Raw genomic sequence first — 21,413 nt, forward strand, 5'->3', positions numbered from 1 at the left:
CTGAGGTAAGGAGACCTGCTCTCTTATAATCCAATCTTTGATTTGTTTTTATCTCCCTCCTGGCAGTGCTGCCGGAACTCTTTGGACCAAGTCTTGCACCTCATTCCCATTCCTAGACTGAGCACTCTAATGTACATATGGTCTAAGTGGTGGTTCTATTCCCTTTTGGAAATGTCCAGAAACATACAGGCTGAGCATCTCTAATTCAAGAATCTGAAATGCTTCAAAATCTGAGTGTCAATACAGTGCTCAAAGAATTTTGGAGCATTCCTAACTTTTGGATCAGAGAGTTTGACCGATAAAGTTTCAAGTAAATATCCTAATATCTGAAAAGAACCCAAACTGGAAACATATCTGGTCCCAAGCATTTTGGATAAGGGATCCTCAGTGTGTATCTGGCTGTCATGACTGGGAAGTGTTGCTGACAGAGTGGCAGAGGCCAGGGCTGTTGTTCAGAATCCTGCAGCACATAGGATGTCCCCCCTGGGACCCAAATGGCGGCATGCCCAAGATGCCACAGCGCTGAGGCTGAGAAGCCCTGGTCTGAGGCTTCCATCCCCACAGAGGGCAGCACTCTCCTGCAAGCAGGTCCTCTGTCCCCTTGCTGCTAGCTGGCCACGCTTACTTACTTTGCAATTCGTATACCACAGGGCAAGGATGAGGTTTCTCAAAGCCAGGTACATTGTGGGGTCCCGGGAGTACTCTGGAAACTCATAAAGCTCGTCCAGCTCCATCACATCAGGCCTCACACAGAGGGCTTTGCCACATTCATTGGGCTGGTAGAAAGGCTGGAAGTACCGGTTCATGCCTGGAACTGACAGGTGACACAAACAGGCAACTCCTGCAGGCTGTCACTTCCAAATCCAGAAGAATTAAAGAGCAAAAACAAACCCAAAAGCACAACCTGGGAGAGCCCCCCCAGTCTATCCCGCACAACTTCTGCTTCTTGCACCCAATGGATAAAATGTCCATGAACTAAACAGTTTCCCACTCTTACTTCACAAGTTATTCACAACCCTAGTGTCTGTGGCATGAAAATTTTGATTCTTTAAAAAACACTGTTGTGCAACAGAGCTACGAGACTTTCTCATCTTGCAAGACTGAAGCTCTATACCCATAAAACAACTCCTCATAAAGATATATATATATTTTTTAGTTGTAACTAGACACAATATCTTAATTTTATTTATTTTTATGTGGTGCTGAGGATTGAACCCAGGGCCTCGCACATGCTAGGCAAGCACTCTACCACTGAGCCACAGCCTCAGCCTCAAGATATGTTTTAATAGTAACTTTTTTGGCACAAAAAAAAAAAAATAGAATAATCACTAACCCTTGTTGGTGGTCCTAGTGGTGGGTTACATTGAGGGGCATGCTCTATTATTCTGCTTTGACAAAATGAGGAATATTAATATAACAGATACTTCTTTTACAAAGTTGGGGAAAATGCTAGAGGTGCTATTTTCTAATTTGCTTTTTAGAATTTAGAATATTATGAGCACTTTTTCATGTCATTACACATGACTTCAATGGTTATATATTTTCCTATTACTTAGCCATTCCCCTATTCTGAGCATTTAAATTTCATTCAATTTTTCACTGTTCTACACAATTCCAAAACAAATTCCTTTCTGTATATATCTTTGGACTTACTCATACAATACATATTCAGAAAAAAGTCCTAGAAATGGCACTGCTGGGTTTAAGGGTACCTGTTTTAAGATTTTTGATGCATACTGCCAACATGTCCTTCACAAATGTACCCTCCAACAGGATTTGAGCACCTATTTCATGACACCTTCATTAACACTGGGAATTACCACTTTAGGTTTGATCTCCGTCATATCTACATTTTAAGAGGGATCAGTGTTATTAGTTAAAAACTTACAAAAAAATAAAAATAAAAACTTATGGAAAAATAAAAACAATGTAAACATCTATTTGCACCATAAAATATGCAGTTTGTCTGTGTGCACAGACAGTAAAAGATGGAGAATCTTGAAGATTCTCTTTCTAGTCGGTAGTCAGTAACATGCCTACCCTGAGGCTCTACACTTTCTGAGAGTGGATCACCCATGGCATCATTAGAGGAGAAAGATAGAAACGAGAAAAAGGTACTGCTCACAGAGTTCAGAGCTTTCTTCTGGTAGTTCAGAGTGCATGTCCTCCACACACTATCCAATGTTCAGATTAATGTTAAGGGTTCCCAAATTACTGAGGGAAAAGTTAACTGTACACTGTAAACTAATAGTGTGACAGGTCCACAGTACAGTTATCCCTCAACATCCTCGGGGAATTAGTTCCAAGCCCCACCCCACCCCAGGACACCTAAATCTCTGCACACTTAAGTCTCTTCACCAAGATGGTGTAATATTTACATATAATCCACATACACCCTCCTGTGTTCTCTAAATCACCTCTAGGTGACTTACACTACCCCCCCAAATGCAAATGCTATGTAAATAGCTGTTCTATATTGTTTAGGGAATAAGGACAAGAATTAAAGGTCTATACATACTCAACACAATTTTTTTTCCCCCAAATGTTTTCTAACCATGGTTAGCTGGATTTGTGGATCCAGGACTGTGGATGTGGAGGGCTGACTATATAACCAGATGCATGAATAATTATGTGCCCTGTATCATGCCTCCTTATGTTTTCTAAGAATTCTTTTGCATTTTGCTCACCCCTACTTTTCTTCGGGGGCAGGGGTAAGGGTTGGAAAGGAGGGAGTAGCAGGACCAGCTCTTACCAAGCGCAGAGGGAGCCACCTTGGAGGCCTCCAGCTTCCCAGGGCTGGTATCCCCAGCAGTGGCAGCACGATTCGTGCTGGTACAGGAAGGGCTCATGCCAACGCAGTCAGGGTAGTAGGCAGACAGCAGGGGTGCTGCCACGCTGTCTTTCAGCAAAGGAGGTAGGATGAGCATGGAGTACCACCAGTGGTTGGAAACTTCTGACACTCTCTGAAATGTACCAGCAGGAGAAAGAGAGAACAGCAGAGAGAAACGGACATGCGGGTAGTGCCAAGGACAGAGGGCCATCTTCATTTCATTCATCCTTAGCCCTTTATTCTACCCCCCCACCAGACTTCACAATTCTATACCAGAGTTCTGCACCCACAAATTTAAAAACAGAAATGGATTATGATACACACAACGCTTCGTAAGGCAAAATATAGCCTTAATGTACAGTGACAGTCTCCCCGCTCCAAAGTCCCACCAACGCCAGGTAAATCTTTAGAGCACCACCCACTTACTACCCTTCAAGCCTGGCTTTAAGTTTCAAAAGGGAAATTTATTTCTGCTCCATAGTTATCTATCATCCAGCTCCCTTTTACTTAAGATTTTGAAAGAGTTAAAATTGGACATAAAAAATAATTCTCCAAGTACTAGTCTATCATTACTGCTTTTAGCCAAAGACTACTTAAAAAAAAAAAAAACTTTTGGAAGGTAAACGTACACTAGTACCATCAAATAAGATGCCAAACGTAGACCTGAACAAGAGGCTATCTGGAACATTTTTCACTGTCTACGAGCCCCAACATTCCCAACAGTATACTCCACTGATTCAGTCACCTTCTATGCCCAGCCCCTGAAGCCACATGCACCTGCAACCTCTGCTATCAGTGCCTGCTTTAGGTTTACCTATCCTTGTATCCTTGACAGGCCCACGCTGTACCAAAACCAGGGGCACTCCAGCTCCTTTCCCAGCACACCAGCCTGTCTCTAGCGGCCACCTTCCTGGCCCGATCCCGAAGCAAGAGCAAATGGAGATTCAGCTCTTGGCACTCAGGCTGGACTATGCAGAGGGTGGAATGCAGTGCCTTGGAAAACATGAACCCAGGCTGCTCCAATTCTCTTCTGTTCCCTGGGTCATGCAGCTCAGTGGGCAAAATGAGTCAAGACCACTAGAGGCCTTGGCATCTTGCTCTAATCCCCCAGCTATTATTTCCCTAGAAACCCATCTGAAGACACACCAACCCGAACTCTGCTGGTGTAGGAGCAATGGGACTCGTACTTAGTACTTAGTACATGCTCCGGCTAGTCGCCAACCCTGGATCCCTATAATTTTGTAAACATACCAACAAACATCCCTGCCTCACTTTAATACACACACCACTGAAGAACCTGTACTTGATATATAGTCAATCTATTAGCATATTCAATCATCAAATACCCACTGTGCTAGGTTAGTGTTCCCCAAATTTTATGTCCACCCGGAACCTTACAACGTGACCTTATTTGGAAACAGGGTCTTTATAGATGTACTTAGTTATGATGAGTTCATACCGGCATAGTGGGAGCCCCAAATTCACCATGACTAGAGTCCTTAGTGGAAGCCAGAAACAGAGAAGAAAGAGCCGGGGGAAGGGTGGTGATGATGCAAGCAGGGATGAGAGCAGTGTGCCACATGCCAAGGAATGCTAACAACTTCTGGAAACCTCCAAGAGGACCCTCCCCCTTGAGCCTGCAAAGGGAGCACGGCTTGGCCAACGCCCAGATTCGGACTTCTAGCTCCAGAACTGTGGAAGAACACGCTCGACTGTCTAAGCCTTCCAGCGAATCCTGGTAACTTGCTACAGAAGCTCCAGGTACCTAAGATACTTACTGAAAACTTAGAAACTGCTGTGACCCAAGAATCCCAGGAACATTAAAAATGTAAGGCAGATGACCATCACTACCAACCTCGACCTGACTCTCTCAACTGAACACAAAAACCAGCAGATCAATTTCCAAGAGCTCTTCCATTTTTTTTTTACATACTTATATCTCATAAACAGCTTCTATCTTAAGAGTTCAGATTTTTCTGGTTGCAAAATAGTCTCAATGTTATGGGACAGATGGATAAACAATTATATAATATTTAAAGTTATTTTTCCTTTCTTTCTATAATCTCATACTGTCTATACCTCAAATCCAGAAATCATATGGTCCACTGCCATACCAAGGGAATATATGAGGGTCCAGCCTATTAAAAATATGTATGTATATATGTGTATGTCTACATACACACACACATACACCCCACTCCTCAAGTAACAGAACAGATTTAAAGTAGATTAGCTAGATGTCAGTTTCTCCCTTTGCTAAAAATTCCATTTTGGTCCCTGTATTTCAGATACCTGGAACAACCTCAAATTAATCCTGAATTACTAAAAATCAGAATGACTCAGAATTCTCAGAATTTGAGAACTCAGAAGCCCAGAATTTTGAAACATCATTTTAAACTGGATCTGGTTGCACGGATCTTGCCAACTCAGGGAGCTAAGCTTCAAGAAGACACCCGAAATGTGGCCAGTCCTTGCCAGCTAGACAAACTACTCCCCTTTCCACATCTAGTCATGGACAGGACAAAGCTGTCACATTGAGGTCAAAATGCATGGGACACTCCTGCTGCTGAATCCAGGCCAAGAAAATCAAATTATGGCCCTCCTGTTCTTTTCTGGGAAGGATTCACGTGGAGAAAGGGTCATAAAGTCATCCCTGAAACACAAGTTCAGTAATTCTGAGCCCTATGGCAAGGCAAGGGAGCCTTTACTTCCTTTTAATACAAAGCAGTATACATTTTTAAGTTGGGAGTGGGTCACATATAACACCACTGATGACATTTTCACAACACAGTTGCCAAGCTACATCAGAAAGGCTTTGATCAGCAAGCAAATGAAGACGAGAAACTCATGAAACGTTGCCGTCATTTACTTATCATCAAAAGCACATTAACTCTGATCCAGGATACTCAGAAATACTCACTAGATCTTCAGGGAGGGAACAATGATCTGAGGTCTCAGGCTGCAAAAGAAACCCAAGTTTTAATTAAGTTTACTTATAAAACATAGCCTTAATTGTCTATTTATCTTCAATACCTCTTTTTCACCGATTAAACGAACAAAAAAGTTTGCTAAGACCCTGCATGAGCGAGGGTGTCAGAAGACAGTACGTTCATGAGGATGTCCTAGTAAAAACATGCAGGAATACCACTGTGGAGAGCAATTTGACAAAATATGGAGATTTTAAATGCATAGTATCTTGATTTCATAACTGAGGATACCACCAGCAATTCATTAGAGCGTAAAGAGGATACACCCAGCAATTCTAACCTATATATATTTTCTAGAGAGAATCTTGTAACATGTGCACTAACAGATAGATTAAAAAATATACAAAGGAGTACTGGGGATATAGCTCAGTTAGGGGAGTGCTTCCCTGGCGTGCACAAGTTCCTGGGTTCAATCCCCAGCACCTCCAAAAAAAAAAAAAAAAGCACAAAGGAGCATGGTTTGTAATAGGAAAAATGATAAAGACAACCCAAAATTTCTCAATAGTGGAATGGACAAATAGACCATATTATATTTAAACAATGACAAGCTACACAACAATGGGCGTGAACTACAACCACAGGCTACTACACATCTGTGAGATGTATTCATGTTGTACACACAACATAATGTTGAGCAGAAGGAGCCGCACCCATCAGACCATATGATTCCACTTATATAAAGCTCAAACAAGGAAAAAACTCTACAATATTGCAAATTAGAATAATAAGTAGACAGGGAAGAAAGGTTGGAGGCCGTGACAGACAGGGAGTACCAGATGGATTCTGAGGGGCTATTCAATTTCTATACTAAGAGCCAGATAAATGTGCACTTTATGAGAATTCATTGAGCTATGCATCCTGAAGTTACCTAACTAAAGACTAACATATCACATGGCCTGGCAAGCCTAGTCTTTGGAATATATTCCAAAGAAACTTGCACGTGTGTGTTCAAATACACCTAGCAAGACCAGGCAAGAATGCGCCACAAAGCACTGCATGTACCAGCCAAAAATTAGAAACAACCCTCATATCCACCAACAGGAACACAGAAATGCTGGGACAGACTCACATAAGGTAATACTGCCCAGGAGAGAAAACGAGTACACCAGAGTTTAGGTATCAACATAGATGCACATCAGAAACCTCAATGTCGAGTGGAAAGAGCAAGTTGCAGCAGAACACGAGCAAGATGAGATAAAAATATGCAAAACACTGTTACTGAAATGTTCTGCAACAGGCTAGTTAATAAAACAAAAAGCAATGAAATTCAAAAGAGCATTTGCTCTTACAGAGAAGGAAAAAGGAGATGCGCTGCAGGAGCACCCAGGACGTGGGAAGCCACTGCTCTACTTCGTAAACTGGGGGGGGGGGGACCGTTTAATGCTTTACATACAATTATAAATCCTCTTCTGCACTTTTAAATTATATCATATTGAAACTGAACATACACTCTGATAAATTTCATTTAAAATAACTGATGCTACAAAAATACTCAAAAATGGCATTAATAGAAAGCTATTTGCTACAGTACTGTCAAAAACAATAACATCTACAAATAACCTAACTGCCCCTTAATTCCCGAATTAAGCATGGTACATTTGTTCTGTGGACTAAACATCAGAGTCACCTAAGAAAGTTCTTTATGTACCGAGATGGAAGCCTCCTGAAAAAAGAAATGACAAAAACACGTGGAATTTGCTGCCTTTCTTCTTACTGCTGTTCCACAAATAAACCCTCAACTTGGTCCTTGATAGTGTTACCAGGCTAAACACCAAGATGACTCAGTAAACACTGTTTAAATAAATATTTCCATGGTTCAGGTTATGGATGGCAATCAAGTAGACAGGAACAATAGGATGGCAGGTATCAAAGGAGAGTGACTGAGGAGGTAAGGGACCCTAAGGAGATGAAAAAGGCTTCCATTGTAGGGCAAGGTTAAGAGTAAAAGCAAGCAAGTTTTCCAAAACATAAGGGATCCAACACCTCTGAGACCCTCCTGGAAAAAAGTCCTCGATGTTAAGATACATCCAACCAGGTAACAAACCATAGTGCAGAACCTGGAAGGGAAGGCACTACAGTAGAAGAAACCATAGGGAGCCGGGGATCCACAGAACTACAGCAGTGAGAAAAAAAGGCAGAGGGCACGTGGTTATGGGGGAGAATGATATTTAAAAAACTTGAAAGAAAGGGGAAAAGGAGGTCGACTGAAGTGTGATATGATCTGAATTACTTTTACTGATTTCAGAGCATGGTGTTGATTAGTATCTTCTAATAGAACTATGAATTTTTTTTAAGGTTAGAGTGATTTTAACTCAATAGTCACATAATGTATTTTTCAATTTTTAGGGAGTTTTTAGAAACCACTATTTCTTTGGGTGGGGAAATAATTACTCCATGCTCAGCAATTTCTTATTTCAGCCTGGCTTCTTTTTTTTATTTCAAATGCATGTTACAAAAATCATGTTGGTGGGCTGGGGATGTGGCTCAGTGGTCAAGCACCTCTGGGTTCAATCCCCAGTACTCCCCACTCCCCGTCAAAAAAAAAAAAAAAGAAAAATCTTGTTGGCACTATTCCTTAACAGGAAGTTGTCCGTCAATCACTCCTCCTTCATTCATACAGGAACACTCAAAACTCTCAAAATGTGGTGGCTATTTCATGATGACTAATAGCATGCATTTTCTTGGCTAGCATATCTCATCTCTCTGTTCTTTTCTATATTTCTTTTGAAGTTTTCAATGATGGACACATATCATTTGTCTACAAAAAAGTCATTCCAAAGAAAACCCTATAGTTTTCAAAAACTAAGTTTGTTAGAGAAGCTGAAAATGACAACTGCCACCCAAGGGGGAAAAAATACTGACGCACCCAAACACTGTAAACAATTAGCAGAGATGAATTTGAAGTCGTACATTCAATTATGAGAGAGCAATAGAGGAGCAATTATGGATGGCTCCAAATTATTCTTTAGTCAAAGCATAGAAAGAAATGTAAAAATCACACCTCATATTTAATAACCTACTATTAAATGATTCATCCAAAATCTTTTTAAATGAACTGTTCAACCTTAAAACACTACCTACATAAATCATGCGAAAATGGTTCAAACACCAGACTCTAATGAAGCAGTCTTCTATTGTTGACTGCTGATCGGCTGCAGTCCCCTCTCAATGTTACAATGAAATGCCTGCCTCTTGTTCACTTGAGAAGTCACCTGGGGCATGGTGCTGGTTAATTCAGTGCAACCAAGGCACTGTTCCCCTGGGCTAGACGAGCTTCCCCTGCCCCACAATCTCACACTGCATTCCTCAGCCTCCTCCCACTTTTTTCTCTTCTACTCTAAAGCAGAGGTTGAGGATCTTGAAGATGAAAGACAGTATATTCTAAATGTTCTCTCCATAAAAAAATGAATATATAAGGTAAAATATAAATTAATTAGCTTGATTTAGCCACTCCACAATACATATGCATTTCAAAATAACATCTTACATACAACAAACATATATTTTTCATTTGTCAATTAAAATTAAATGACTTTTTGAAAAGAATAATTAAGGGCTAAATTAAAAGATTTTAGAACAAGTCATCGATTCCAGGAACCTGGTACTAGGCCCAGATCTGATCTTTCCATTCCTCACTCCCAAATTACCAACAAGAACAGAAGAGAGAATACCACAGAGGCCACCGACATTAACAGAAGAAGAGTGAACAATATAAACAACTTCAACAAATTTGACAGCGTAGATGAAAAGCACATGGGCCCTGAAGCATCTCCAAACCACCTCCAAGTCACAAACCACCCGAATCATAACACATCTGTTAAAGAAATCGAATTAAAACATACTGGCCCAAACTCCTGGGCTAGAAGAGTCAACCAAACACTAAAAAAAGGACTAATACCGACTTTATGCACCCTGTTTAACAAAATACAAAGCATGGCATATTCTCCATTTGCTTCTTAGGGAACTAGCATAGCTCTGACAGCAGAACCTGATGAGGATGCTGTAAGAGTTGTGACAGCATCACTATGAACACAGATGCCAGAATCCTTAACAAAACATAATAAAACCCAGCAATATATTAAAAGCATAGTACACTAGAAAAAAAGGGAGAAATTTTTCCAGAAATATAAGATTGTTTCAACATTTCAAAATCAGTGTGATTCACCCCATTTGCAGATTAAAAGACAAAAAACCCACATGTTCACCGTAACAGATGAAGAAAATATATTTGGCAAAAGTCAACCAAAATTTCGAATAAAAGTTCTTAGCAAAGCAGGAGAAGAAAGGACCTTCTTCCTCACCCTGACAAAGGGGCATCTACAAGAAGCTATATCAATAAGCAGAGTACTCCAGTCAGATTGAGGCCAGGAGTAAGACAAGGAGGCTTGGCTTTCACCACCTCTGTATGGTATGTCAATGGTGGTCCTGCCCAAATCAATAAGGCAAGAAAAAGAGAAAAAGAAAGAATATCAGGGGCTGGGGATGTGGCTCAAGCGGTAGCAGGCTCGTCTGGCATGCGTGCGGCCCGGGTTCGATCCTTAGCACCACAAACAAACAAAGATGTTGTGTCCGCCAAAAACTAAAAAAAAAATAAAATAGAATAAATATTTAAAAAAAGAATATCAGTTGATATGATTAGTTTGTAGACAACCTAAAGGAATCTACAAAAGTATTTATAAAAGTTAATAAGGAAAGCCAAAAAAGTCTCTGGGTATAAAGTCAGCACATATAAGTCAACTATATTCCTATACAAATGCTACAAACAACTTGAAAATTAAAAGACAAAATTCTCCTTACAATTACAGGGAAAAAAAATCAAGAAACAAATTTGACAAAAATATCCTCAGTGAAAACTAGAAAACACTGCTGGGAGAAATTAAGGAATCCTGGGAAATGATTTCTGTAAAGACTAGACAGTAAATATTTTAGGCTCTGTGGATCATGCAGTCTCCATCATGACTCCTGTCATGGAGCATGAAAGCAGCCGTCGACACTACATAATTAAAGTGCATGCTGTGCACCAATAAAACTTTCTTTATAGCTGAAAGATTAGTAGAGGAGAGGGAAGGGAACAGAGGGAGGGAGAAAGGTAGGAAAAGGACCTCCTGGGGTCTGAATTAGAGCAAATCATATTCCATGCTTTTATAACTATGTCAAAATGAATCCTAATGTTATATATAACTAAAACAAACCACCACCACCACCAACAAAAAACATTATTTATAAAAACAGGCAAAGGGCCAGATTTGACTCATGAGCCATTACTTGCAGTAACTGGGTTAGAAAACTGAAAAATGTCCATTATCCTCCAAAAGATACACAGAGTCAACACATTCCAATCAAAATCCTGGAGGGTAGATACGGACAAGCTTACGGAAAACATACATGGAAACATAATGGTCCTAGAATACGTAATCTTAAAAAAGAAAAGGTTACAAGAACTTACAACTAACTAATTTTAAGACTTAAAAAAGATACAATAATCAAGACAAGACCATTTTGGTCAAGGATAAACAATGGGAACTATGAAATGTGGTACACACTGCATGTACGGTCAACTGATTTTTTTAAAAAATGATATCAAGTTAGTTCAATGAAAAAAAGAATAATCTTTTCAACAAATAGTACTGAAAAACTAAGTACCTATATGGAAAAAATTGAATTTTGTCCTATTCCTCATATCAAAAGCCTTTAACTTGATGAAAGATATTGTATCCATGTTCAACTAAAAATTTTAAAATTAGGAAAAAAAAGATGCTCAGCATCACCAGTTAACAGGGGAATGCAAACCAACGCCTCCATGAGATGCCAAAACATACCCACTATACCAACAAAACCAAAAAGAAAACACCACCAAATGTTGGAACATGGCACAAGAATCATGGAAAACCATTTGGCAGTTTCTTAACATTAAACAACTACTACATGACTCAGCAGTGTCACTCTTGTGTATTTGCCTGTAAGAAATGAAAAGGCCCACAGAACACTTGCACAGAATGCTCACTGCAGCTTTTCTCACACAGCAAAAACACAGGGACAATGGTTAAACAAACTGCAGGGCATACCTACAATGCAATTTTACTTGACAATTAAAAGAAACTACTGATCACGACAGTGATGAGGTGATTCTCAAATCCTACTTAGTGAAAAAAAGCAAACACTACACTACACAATACATATGGCTGATTTCATTTTTTTTTTTTTTTTTTTTTTTTTTTTGGTGGTACTGGGGATTGAACTCAGGGCCTTGTGCATGTGAGGCAAGCACTGTACCAACTGAGCTATATCCCCAGCCCTCATTTTTTTTTTTTTTAATATTTTTACATGGTGCTGATGATTGAACCCAGTGCCTCACACGTAGAACGCACATTATACCAATGATGGCTAATTCCTAACAGCCACACATCTGTCCCTCCTCTCATAGTTCCACTTAGACACAGCCCCAGCCCCTGATTTCATTTTTTACAAAGTTCAAGAACAAGGAAAATTAAGCTATGATGATAGACACCAGAAATTCCTCTGGGGGAGAGGAGAAATAACCAGAATTTTTTAGAGTGATGGAAATATTGTATATCTTTATTGGCATAATGAATTCATTCTGTAGACATCTTCTGAAACTCAATGAAATTCACTTAGGAGCTATTCCTGTAACTATAGTATGTAATCACAGCTCAAAAACAAAAATAAGATACAACTTTTTATCAATTAAAAACACCACCAGTCGGGCTGGGGATGTGGCTCAAGCGGTAGCGTGCGGCCCGGGTTCGATCCTCAGCACCACATACCAACGAAGATGTTGTGTCCGCCGAGAACTAAAAAATAAATATTAAAAAAAAAAAAAAATTCTCTCTCTCTCTCTCTCTCTTAAAAAAAAACAAACAAACAAAAAAAAAAAAAAACCACCACCAGTTGATGCAGATAAGATTTTGATATAATGATGACTCTGAGTTGGGGTCTTTGGATCTTTAAAATGCAATTTGCATATTCATATCAATAGTCTTAAATAATGTGCCCCTCATAAATACATTCAAATGCATTTCTAAAAAGCTGGGGGGGGGGACTGAAAATGTGACTCAGTCTTAGAGTGCTTGCCAAGCACATACCAACCTAGACTTCAATTCCCAGCATTAACAAAAAAAAAAAGTAGGATAAATGAATCATTAACAGCTTAACTAACAGCTTACTCATCAAAACAGATAGAAGATAAACAGAAAGAGATAGGAAAAACTTTCATTTTTTAGTTGTATACTATATATGTACATACGTATTTTCAATTAACTTTATCCTAAGAGTAAATTCTTTTTTTTAAATTTTTTTTAGTTGTAGTTGGGCACAATACCTTCATTTATTTTTATGTGGTGCTGAGGATAAAACCCAGCACCTTAGCACATGCTAGGCGTGTGCTCTGCTGCTGAGCCCCAGCCCCAAGAGTAAATTCTTACGTAAAACTTATTTATGAAAAAATAAAAACTCTAACTCCTAAATGTTATCATACTCTTTCTCATTTTGTCACTTGCAAAAATCTTCCAATGTTTTTTGGTGGTGTGGAGGACTAAATCAGGGCTTCAATCATGTTAGGCAAGGCCTCTACCACTGACCTACGGCTCCAGACATCAAATTGGTATTTTGAAATAATTATGTGTTGCTTTAACAATATTTTTATGTTAATCCAAGGTTTTTAAAACTTGACTATAAACTTTATAAAACTTTCCATTCATTCTTTAAAAGAAGAATATTTAAGTGTTTTGCTGGAAATAATTGCATATTTTTGTGAATATACTACAAACTACTGTATTATATTATTTAAAAGGTAAATTTTAAATAATATGCAAATCATTTCTGAATTTTTTGAAAAAGATAGTATTTTCAATCTGGAATTTGATTCCTAAAATTGTTTTAAGTACAGGAACTGAACCCAGAGGGACTTTATTACTGAGCTACATCCCCAGCTCTATTTTGAGACAGGACCTGAGTTACTGAGGTGCCTGGAGCTTGTGATCCTTCTGCCTCAGCCTCCTGAGTCACTGGGGTTACAGGGTGAACCACCATGACAGAATGACTTTTAATATTATTTAACTTATTTAAAGCATTAGTGACATTTGTATGGATTAATTCCTTTAACACGTTAAAGAATTACACATTTTTAAACCTTAATTGCCAAATTTCAAAGAAGGCACATTATACCAATGATGGCTAATTCCTAACAACCACACATCTGTCCCTCCTTACTGGTGAGATCCTGCTTTCGTTTGGTGTTGCAACATGCTCAATTGTAAAAATATTTTCTTCCTTTGTCTTCAGTGCAATACAAAGTAGCTGCATGATTCTGTTCCAGCCAATAAGATACAAACAGATATCTATCCTGTTTTCCAATAACAGGATAGAGTCAGCTGTTGCACCTCTCTTACCCTTTGCCCTTTCTCTGGTAGAATTTAGACACAGTGGCTGGCAGTACAGCAACCACCTGATGAACTTGAGGATGGAGGACAAACTAAGGATAGACTAGACCCACTGGAAAGAAGACGACCAACTCTGGACAGCCTATTTCCAATCCACTTTTAACGAGAGAAAAGTGAAATTCTTAATTAGTACACCACCTGCAGCTGGGGTTGTCACATGCATTCACACAACCCAGATAAAACGAAAAATACATACCCTTACTATTTACTGACAACTAAATTAATGTTATCCATTACTTCAAAAGGAACACCAACAGAAATCATACCTTAACAGCAGTATTTGGTTTCATACCACACCGATACATCTTTGCTACCTGTGGAGTGAGCTGGATTTCCTTGGTAAGCTGTCGCCACTTACCACACTCTGGTTTGGTACACTGAACCTAGGGAAAGAAGAGAGGTCAAGATCAATAGGTGGGCTAATCTTGAGCTACTTTTCCACCCTCCACCACTTATCCTGTGTCACCATTCCCCACATAATCCACTTCTATCCCATTAGGCTAATTTCTGATTCAGTACTAGCTCAGGCAACAACAAAGAGCACAGAGGAGCTAAGAACTGTTGTCAGAAAGATTTTCCAGCTCAGACTAAGGAAATAATCAGAGATGAATTTTGTTATCACTGGTCAAAAAAGTCAGTACACTCAATGCAAATAATGTGATATCCTGGGCTGGATCCCAGAACAGTAAAAGGACTCGATGAAAAAACAGATGAAATCTAAACAAAATCTGTAATGTCATTATTTACACTTGCCAATGTTAATTTCTCAGTCTGACAAATAATCATGGTACATAAGATGATTACATTAAGCAAACTGGGTGAAAGATATATGAGAACTCTCTATGCTATCTCTGCAACCTTCTGTACATGTTAAATTATTCCAAAATAAGTTATTTTTAAAAAGTGTGGAGAGGGCTGGGTTGTGGCTCAGTGGTAGAGTACTCGCCTAGCTGATGCGAGGCCCTGGGTTCAATCCTCAGCACCACATAAAAATAAAGGTATTGGGGCTAGGGATGTGGCTCAAGCGGTAGCGTGCTCGCCTGGCATGCGTGCAGCCCGGGTTCGATCCTCAGCACCACATACAAACAACGATGTTGTGTCTGCCGATAACTAAAAAATAAATATTAAAAAAAAAATCCTCTCTCTCTCTCTCTCCCCCTCTATCACTCTCTCTTTAAAAAAAATAAAATAAAGGTATTGTGTCCAACTACAAATAAATATTTTTTAAAAAAAGTGTGGAGATATCCACATGCAGAAGAATGAAGTCAGATTCAACTTCACACATAAAAATTAACTCAAAATGGATTAAACAACTAAATGTAATTGCTAATTCAATAAAATACTTAGAAGAAAACAGGGCATTATGTATACACATACTGAATGGAATCCTAATTGGAAGGGGTTTTACTCCATGTATGTATGTCAAAATATAGTCTAGGGTCATGTTTATCAAAAAACAACAACAAAAAGTACAAGCCAAAAAGAAAAAAAAACACACAGGGATTAATCTTTATGGCCTCAAATTCGGCAGTGAATTCTTAGGTATGATACCAAAACCACAAACAAGAAAAAAGTAGACAAACTGAACTTTATAAAACTGAAAACTTTCATGCATCAAAGGACACTAGCAAAGTGAAAAGACAACAAACAGGAAAAAAAAATATCTACAAATCCAAGATCTGATAAGGGCTTAGTTTATATAATGTATAAAGAATTCCTACAACTCAAAAATAAAAAGACAAACAACTCAACTCAAAAACAGGTAAACCATTTGAATAGACACTTCTCCAAAGAAGATGTGCAAACGGCCATTAGTTACAGAAACGAAAATCAAAACCACAGCGAGGGGCTGGGCTGTGGCTCGTGGTAGAGCGCTTGCCTAGCACGTATGAGATACTGGGTTCAATTCTCAGCACTGTATTTAAATAAATAAAATAAAGGTCCACTGACAAACTACTGTTATAGGTGATTTAAAGAAAAAAAAAAAAACCCCACAATGAGATACCACTTCACACCCACTTAGATTGCCAGTATATAAAAAATAAAACAAAATAAAAGTTGGGGAGGGCATTGAGAATCTGAGCCCACACACAGAAAAATGAAAAATGGTGGGGCAGCTATGAAAAAGAATGTCAAGGTTCCTCAAAAAATCAAATACAGAATTACCATATGGCCCTCCAATTCTATTCCTTAGGAATAGCCTTAAAGTAACTATAAACAGATATTCAAACAAATATTTATAAAAGAGTGTTTATAGCCACACTATTCACAATAGCTAAAGGTTTAAAACAACCTAAGTGTCCATCAAAAGATGAAAGGATAATTAGGCTATCATGCAGTAGGATTCCATTTATAGGAAACACCCTAGCTGGATAAATCCATAAAGATGGAAAGCAGATTAGCAGTTTCAAGGGACTGAAAAGTGGGAGAACTAGAGGGTGACTGCCTAATGTACAAGGTTTCCTTTGTGGGTGATGAAAGCAAGTTGGAATAATACAGAGGTGGCAGTTGCACAACACTGTTAATATGCTAAATGCCTCTGAATTGTATGCCTTAAATAGTTAATGTTAGGTCTCAGGGTTTGGCTTAGGGGAAGAGCATGTATTTAGCATGTTGAGATCAAGACTGAATCCCCAGGATGGGGTTGTAGCTCAGTGGTAGAGCGCTTGCCTAGCATGTGTAAGACCCTGGTTGGGTTGGATCCCCAGCGTCACATAAAACTAAATAAAGAAAATAAAGATGTTGTTCCATCTACAACTAAAAATATTTAAAAAAAAATTGAATCCCCCACCACCCCCTCCAAAAAAAAAAAATTCATTAGACAACATTAAAATAGTTAATTTTGTTGTTTGACTTTCTACTTCAATAAAAAGTGCAAGTGTGTACAAGGCAGCTCAGAATTACTTGTATTAAAAAAAAAAAGCAAATCATTTATTAAGTGGTGATTTATGATATATATAATCACTAAAATATATTTTCAAAGAACAGCTAAATGGAAAAAGGATCATAAAAAGTAAGATTTAAAAAAAACAGTCAGAGCCAGTGGTGCACACCTATAATCCCAGCAACTCAGGAGGCTGAGTCTCTAGGCATCTTAGTGAGACCCTGTCTCAAAACAAACAAAAGTGGGGGTGGGAAGGGGGCTGGAATGTGGCTTAGTGGTTAAGCAACCATGAGTTCAATCCCTCATACCAAAAATTTAAAACGAGTTGTAAAAAAAAATCCAAATTTTTTTAACCTAATTAAGATTTGTATATAAAGCACAAGATTATGTTTAAACAAGCTCAAAAATATGAATAAAATAAAGACTAGAAGGATATATACCAAACTTAGCAATAGCTATCACCAGCAGGTGTGAGGCGTTAGTTTCTTCCTATATTATCTTTCTATAAAAAATAAAAAATTTTACTTGCCATAATAATCAGAAAGAACTGAGAGTCATGATGGTGTGCACCTGTAATCCCAACCACTTTTGAGGCTGAGGCAGGAGGATCACCAAGTTCTCTATAATCAGCCTGAGCAATTAGTAATTCCCTAAACAACTTAGCGAGACCCCATCTCAAAATAAAAATTAAAAAGGGCTGGGGATTTGGCTCAGTGGTTAAGCTCCCCAGTACCCATCCCCCAAAATAAATCAGAACAACAGAAGTAATAAAAGAAAGATTTTTTTAAAGTCAGGTTTTTCATCCATTGCTCTTCCTTTTAGCTCAATAAATGCATTTTCTTACCCAGTAGGGGAGCTGCTGGTCTGCCATGAATGCTTTGGGGCTAGGTTCAGTTTTCCCATTGCTGGTCCATATTTTTTTCCAGGAGGTATACTTATCATATCCATCTTTATGGCTGCAAACAATAAATATACCAAGCTACATGTCAAAACACAAGTCAGTTCAGTAAATCTTACATGAAGGACTAACCCAGTCTTTCACACAGAGGGAAGTTACTATGGCACCCATACAGCAGGTGGTCAGAAGGGGTGTTCTCTATTCCACGTTTGTTCGATGACGATAGCATAACAAATTCTGTGGACGTATGCAACCAAAAAGAACCAATTAAAAAAAAAGTTAATCTAATAAGGGAAAAGTATTCTCTAAAGGAGAAATTAGGATATTTTAAAATATAAGAAGTGGGGGTATAGCTCAGTGGTTGAGCACTTGCATGGCCAAGACCCCGAGTGCTATACCCAGAACCACCAAAAAAAAAAAAAAAAAAAAAAAAAAAAGAATATTTTCAAATGTACACAGTAAATCTTAGAGTGGCCACTTAAAAATTACATCACTAGATTAAGTAACATAATCAAAAAATGTGCAATTAAAATCAGAGAAGGCAAAAGAGAGAACCAAGATAAAGAAAACAACCAACAATTAATGTATTTCAATCCAACTATGTCAATAATTTCTTAAAATGTGAATAATACATACACATAAATGAAAGGCAGTTGAAAATTAAATCAGTTATTTATTTTGGTGCTGGAGCCTTGTACGTAAATAATCTTGGATCAAAGAGAAATACTCAAGGGAAATTTAAAAATACTTTGAACTAAATGAATGAAAATTATTGAGATTTGTGGAAGAAAATCATTTGGAGGGAAATTTATGGCATTAAATGCATTTCTTAGAAGAGAGATCTAAAATTAATAACCTTAAAGCTTCCAACTTAGGAAACTAGATAAAGAAAAAATTAAACCTAAATCAACTAGAATAATAAAAATGAGAGCACAATAAAATTGAAAATAAAAACAAAGAATCAGTTCTTTGAGTAAAATTCCTATGCCACCAACCACATTAACAGAGGAGAAAAGGGGAAAAAAAAAAACACAATAAAATTAGTAAAAAGGAATGGCTGGCTGTCCAGTGTACTCTGCCCGTCAGCATCCCTCTCCCCTACTTCTGCACCCCACCCTCTGCATATTATGACAGAATAGCTCTGAGAGCTTTCAGAATGTGCAGATCCGTCGCAGATATTTTTTGAGCCCTGAGTGTGTGCACGTATAAAAAACATACATACAAACTGGCACATCAAAGTCCTGGTCAAGTAAAAGTGGTCACAGGTGTGACCAAAACAGTCCAACAAATTCAGTGAGCCCAGGGACTAAGCCTTAACCCTGATCCCCTCCCTTGCCCTTGCCACCGTCTCACCCACCATGGACAGTTCAATTAGCAAACAAACCTTCTGTAATAATGGTCAAAGCATTCATTACAGAAATGCTCCCCACAGGAAAGGTGATACCATCGGGATGTGTAGCCATTTTTGGCACATCTGAAAACAGCAAAAACATGTAACTTTGGTAAAAAATAAACATTTCTTTTCCCTTTAAAAAAAAAAAACATTCAACAAGAGTATCCTATTGACATTATTTCCACATAAGACTCTTAATGGCCATAAGTCAACAACAGGGGAAACTGGAATGCAGGAGTATATAAAGTGAACCAAGTCAAGTATTCCTTATCTGAAATGCTTCAGACCAGAAGTTGAAGAATTTCAGAATTTGATTTTAGAATCTTGGCATACATATAAAACATTTTGGGGATGGAACTCAAACTTAAGTATAAATTTGTTTGTTTCATATGTACTTTATACACATATCTTGAAGGTAATTTCATACAAAATTTTAATAGCATTTGCATTTTGACTGAGGCCATCACATGAGGTCAGGTGTAGAATCATGTTGGCACTCAGAAAGTTTCAGATTTTAAAGCATTTTGGCTTTCAGATTAGAGATGCTCTATCTGCAGTACACAGCAGGGACACAAGGCCTTAGACCAGTGGTCCCATGCCTAGCTGGCAGCCGGGGCCAACCCGGAGCACGGATGCTTATGCCATGACGCATCCATGCCACTGCACTTGAGTTGCTCGTGCAGAGGACTCCAGGAGCCCATTTGGCCCAATCCTGAACAGGGACGGATCCGGCCAGCTGTAATCTGAATATCAAGCAGGCTATCTGGCCACGTAACTTGCCAAAGAGATGATAACACAGCAACAGAACCAGAATGAGGAATCCTGCCACTGGGAGCACATCCCCCACCACCTCTGCATGTTTCAAAATAAGCAGGATGTGTTTTCCAGATTTTATTGAATCTTAAGCCTTAACTAAAGATTTTCCTCTGGAAATGTCACAACTGCAGTTAACTACGTAGTTTCTGTGAGACTTTTACATAGATGTGTGAAGAGGTGGCATGTTACACAAGGGAGAAAAATCAGTGACCAGTGATCACTCGCTGGTCTCCTCTGGAAGGTCAAGGATCTTCCCCACTGTGTTGCCAGCCGCTATGATTGGTGGCATATGAGGGCACTGTACTTCGGAGCTGGCATGGGTGTGCTCTCTCCCATTAGTCCAGGAGTGCCAAGGAGCTCTGTGGAGATGTGGAGAGTAGAGAATGAGCAATCTCTCTCTCTCGTTAGGTGATTTTCAGGACCGGCATCTGTCTTTGGGAAAACTACCTTCTAGGAAGATGTCCCCACAAAGCACACTGCTCTCATGGGCAGCAACTCAAGGCCAGATGCGCCTTCCAAACAGACCTTTCAGAGGCACTTGCAAAGCACACAGGACAGGTGGCCGTACAGCCCGCCTTTTCGCACTTCCTGTACTTCTTCTCCGACACGCCATCCTCGTCCTCATCTGCTGTCTCTGTTGCCTTCTTCTTTGCCTGTGGGAGAGTCAGCTGAGGTGAGGATCACTGGGCTGACCAGGGTGATGGGGTGGAAGGTGTGTTACTACTGAAACCACATGCGTTACGAGTTCCAAGTGTGAAGGTCAACAACATCCTGGCAATGGCCCAGAGGCTGACCCACAGGAACCACTGCCTCATGACTCACTGCACACACAGTTCACTGGCTGGCTAGAGATACAGAACCAGCACTTTAATAGTAGGCATCTAGGAACTCAAATTCACCTGAGCCTTTCTCAGGAAAAAGTGACACCGCTCAGAATAAACACAAGTCATTCTCAAAATTAAGACTTTTTTTCTTAGAAGACTTAAACCCTTACAGTATTACAGACTTTTATTTTTTTAAAAAAATCAGGAAAATTCTAGAGAGATAATTCTATCAATTTTTTTCATGAAAAAGAAAAGCACTACCAAAAAAAAAAAAAAAAAGCAATATCTGACTATAAGCAGAAGTCCAAATTCCTCTGAATGA

General features: G+C 38.9%; 1 protein-coding gene across 7 annotated transcripts in view; it reads right to left on the minus strand.

The window, feature by feature from the left end:
* KDM1B (lysine demethylase 1B) overlaps nt 1–21,413 on the minus strand; it is a 46,098-nt gene that overhangs the window by 20,912 nt on the left and 3,773 nt on the right. For 6 of the 7 annotated variants that reach the window (XR_014022184.1, XM_081295736.1, XM_081295737.1 and 3 more), the window contains exons 3-9: nt 20,793–20,920; nt 19,443–19,532; nt 18,005–18,116; nt 14,543–14,659; nt 5,751–5,789; nt 2,753–2,963; nt 630–814 (exon numbers count right to left, since the gene is read on the minus strand). Coding sequence is in view for 6 of the 7 variants with exons in the window: in XM_081295736.1 (XP_081151862.1) it covers nt 630–814; nt 2,753–2,963; nt 5,751–5,789; nt 14,543–14,659; nt 18,005–18,116; nt 19,443–19,532; nt 20,793–20,920 (882 nt within the window). In the remaining variant the exon portion in view is untranslated. The remainder of the gene's footprint in view (nt 1–629; nt 815–2,752; nt 2,964–5,750; nt 5,790–14,542; nt 14,660–18,004; nt 18,117–19,442; nt 19,533–20,792; nt 20,921–21,413) is intronic. The other variant, XM_081295735.1, reaches the window with a different exon arrangement.

This window comes from Spermophilus citellus (genome assembly GCF_964194105.1).
Source record: "Spermophilus citellus genome assembly, chromosome: 5".
Classification (NCBI taxonomy): domain Eukaryota; kingdom Metazoa; phylum Chordata; class Mammalia; order Rodentia; family Sciuridae; genus Spermophilus; species Spermophilus citellus.